This window comes from Propithecus coquereli, unplaced genomic scaffold (genome assembly GCF_000956105.1).
Source record: "Propithecus coquereli isolate 6110/MARCELLA unplaced genomic scaffold, Pcoq_1.0 Scaffold346, whole genome shotgun sequence".
Lineage (NCBI taxonomy): Eukaryota > Metazoa > Chordata > Mammalia > Primates > Indriidae > Propithecus > Propithecus coquereli.
Window position 1 is genome coordinate 702,755 of NW_012149130.1, and position 2,194 is coordinate 704,948.

A 2,194-nucleotide genomic window follows, 5' to 3' on the forward strand; every position below is an offset into this window, starting at 1 on the left:
TCCTCTAGTAGCATTTTGGGGTGATATTTTGTAAAGTAAAAATCAAAGGGGCTTCCACTGCTTTAAAACAAGTTTATAAACTCCCGGTCTAGTCTAATACCCTGAACGTTAGACCCCTACCCAGCGGCTGTGCAGGCTCTGTCACTATTGCCTCTGAGACGGGGTTATTCCCTCCTTGTGTTCACAGAAAGGCCCATGGTTCCAGGGTCCCCGGGACCTGACTCCTGTGGGAGCGGAGCCTCCCCGGGGGAGATCCCAGCAGCAGCTGGCCCTCCACAGGGCAATCACCTCTCGGCAGAGGCCCCGCAGGGCAGGGCCGACGCAGGAAGGGGAAGGAACTGCCAGTCCCAGAGAGCAGGGAGCAGGAAGGGACTCGTCAAAGCCACCCCCTGCAGCAGTGCCCCCTGTGCCCTGCCACGCCCGCAGGCTCTGGCTGATGGCACTAAGAGGCCAGTGTGGCTCCTAAGAGGGCCAGCGGCTCAAGGAGGTCCTCAGGGAATGGGGTCTGGAGGGCAATGCAGCTGCTCTGAGCCAGGTGAGCCCCCCTGAGAGGGAGCTGAGGGTGCGGCCCAGAAGACTGGCCTGTAGCTGCCCCGGATATGCAGTGCAGAGCCTGACACACACCCACACACAAACACACACACACACAGCTCCGAGGTCAAGTGGCCCTCCCTGTGCAACAAGAGGCCATGGGCTGAACCCACCTCTCAACAGTGAGAAGCACGCCAACTCGCACACGAGCGGCTGGGCCCTGAACCCAAGGGGCAGACTCATCCTGCTGGGAAAAGGGCCCCAACTTCCTACCCCCGCTCCCTCCCACTGCAGTATGCCTTACCTTGAGCTTGGCCTGGATCTCGCGGGCTTTGCGGCGAGCCAGTACCTGGATGTGGCTGGAGACCTGCAGCGGGGAGAGGGGTCTTGTCTCTACCTCCCAGACAGCCTGTGCCCCCAGCCTGGCTCCCCACCCACGGTCCTCCGCAGCCCTCAGTCCACATCTGTGGACCAACTGAATGCATGAAGGAATGAATGAAAAGGTCAGTGACTGGGCCCTCCGTCCAGCCTGGTCCAGCTAATCCAGAGTTTGCAGTATTTTAAAAGTATGGTGCTGGCCGGGTACGGCGGCTCACACCTGTAATCCCAGCACTCCGGGAGGCTGAGACAGGAGGATTGCTTGAGCTCAGGAGTTTGAGACCAGCCTCAGCAAGAGCGAGACCCCATCTCTACTAAAAATAGAAAAATTAGCCAGGTGTCCTGGCACGCGCCTGTAGTCCCAGCTGCTCGGGAGGCTGAGGCAGGAGGCTCGCTTGAGCCCAGGAGTTTGAGGTTGCTGTGAGCTACAATGACGCCACTACATTCTAACCAGGGCAACAGAGCAAGACTCAAAAAAAAGTTCAGTGCCAATGTTCTGCTGTCTGTTCTAGTGTCCTGGGGAAGGTGTGGTGGGGGCTGCTGACACCCCCCCCCCACTGCAAGGTGAAAAGTTTCCTCCTAAGTGATGGCAGCAGAGACCCCAGGAAAACCATACAGCCTGTGACATGCCCACCAGAGACACTCATCCTGAGCTACTGCACCCCGAGAGCCTAGAGAGGCCCAGCCCTCTTGGGAGTGGGCCGCCGCCTGGATACCTGCCCCCGGGTGTACACCTGTCTCCCAGGGCCCACCTGCTTCCTGGTGCGGGTCTTTCCCGTCCGGAGCTTGATGTAGCGGGCGATCAGCTCATTTCGACCTGCAGAGACACCAACAGCCCCTCAGCCAGGGGAAAGACAAAAGGCAAGGAAGGGGCGAGGGTGTGCAGAGTCCCTCCCTACCCCAGGAGCCCTCCCCCCACTCTCTGCCCACCTTGAGTGGGGGTGGGGGCTGAGGATTCTGCAGGGTCCCCCTTCCCTCCTTGGGTCACAGGGATCTCCCGGCAGCAAGAGGAAGCTAAGGCCTCACTGGAAACCAGAGAACAACGTCGCGGGGTCCATGGGTGCTGGCCACTCACAGCCTGAGGGCTTCTAAAGCCTCCTGAGACCCCGGCATCTTCCTCTCCCTATGCTGGCCACGCCCCCACCTCCTCCTAAGGTCTCCTGCACACACGGGAGGCTCCAGAGAGTGCCTGGCCCCCGGCCCGCCCCCCCACTCTGCAAATGAGTTGGCCCCTCCAAGCACTGCCCCGTCTGTGGGCAGAGGCGGGCACGGGGGGGGGGGGGGG

At 60.8% G+C, this 2,194-nt stretch overlaps 1 protein-coding gene across 1 annotated transcript in view; it reads right to left on the reverse strand.

Annotated features, from left to right (window-relative positions):
• Positions 1-2,194, reverse strand: part of TEAD4 (TEA domain family member 4) — a 76,528-nt gene that overhangs the window by 29,633 nt on the left and 44,701 nt on the right. Inside the window, exons 3-4 of the mRNA XM_012651065.1 lie at positions 1,662-1,726; positions 836-898 (exon numbers count right to left, since the gene is read on the reverse strand). Of these exons, the coding sequence (XP_012506519.1) occupies positions 836-898; positions 1,662-1,726 (128 nt within the window). The remainder of the gene's footprint in view (positions 1-835; positions 899-1,661; positions 1,727-2,194) is intronic.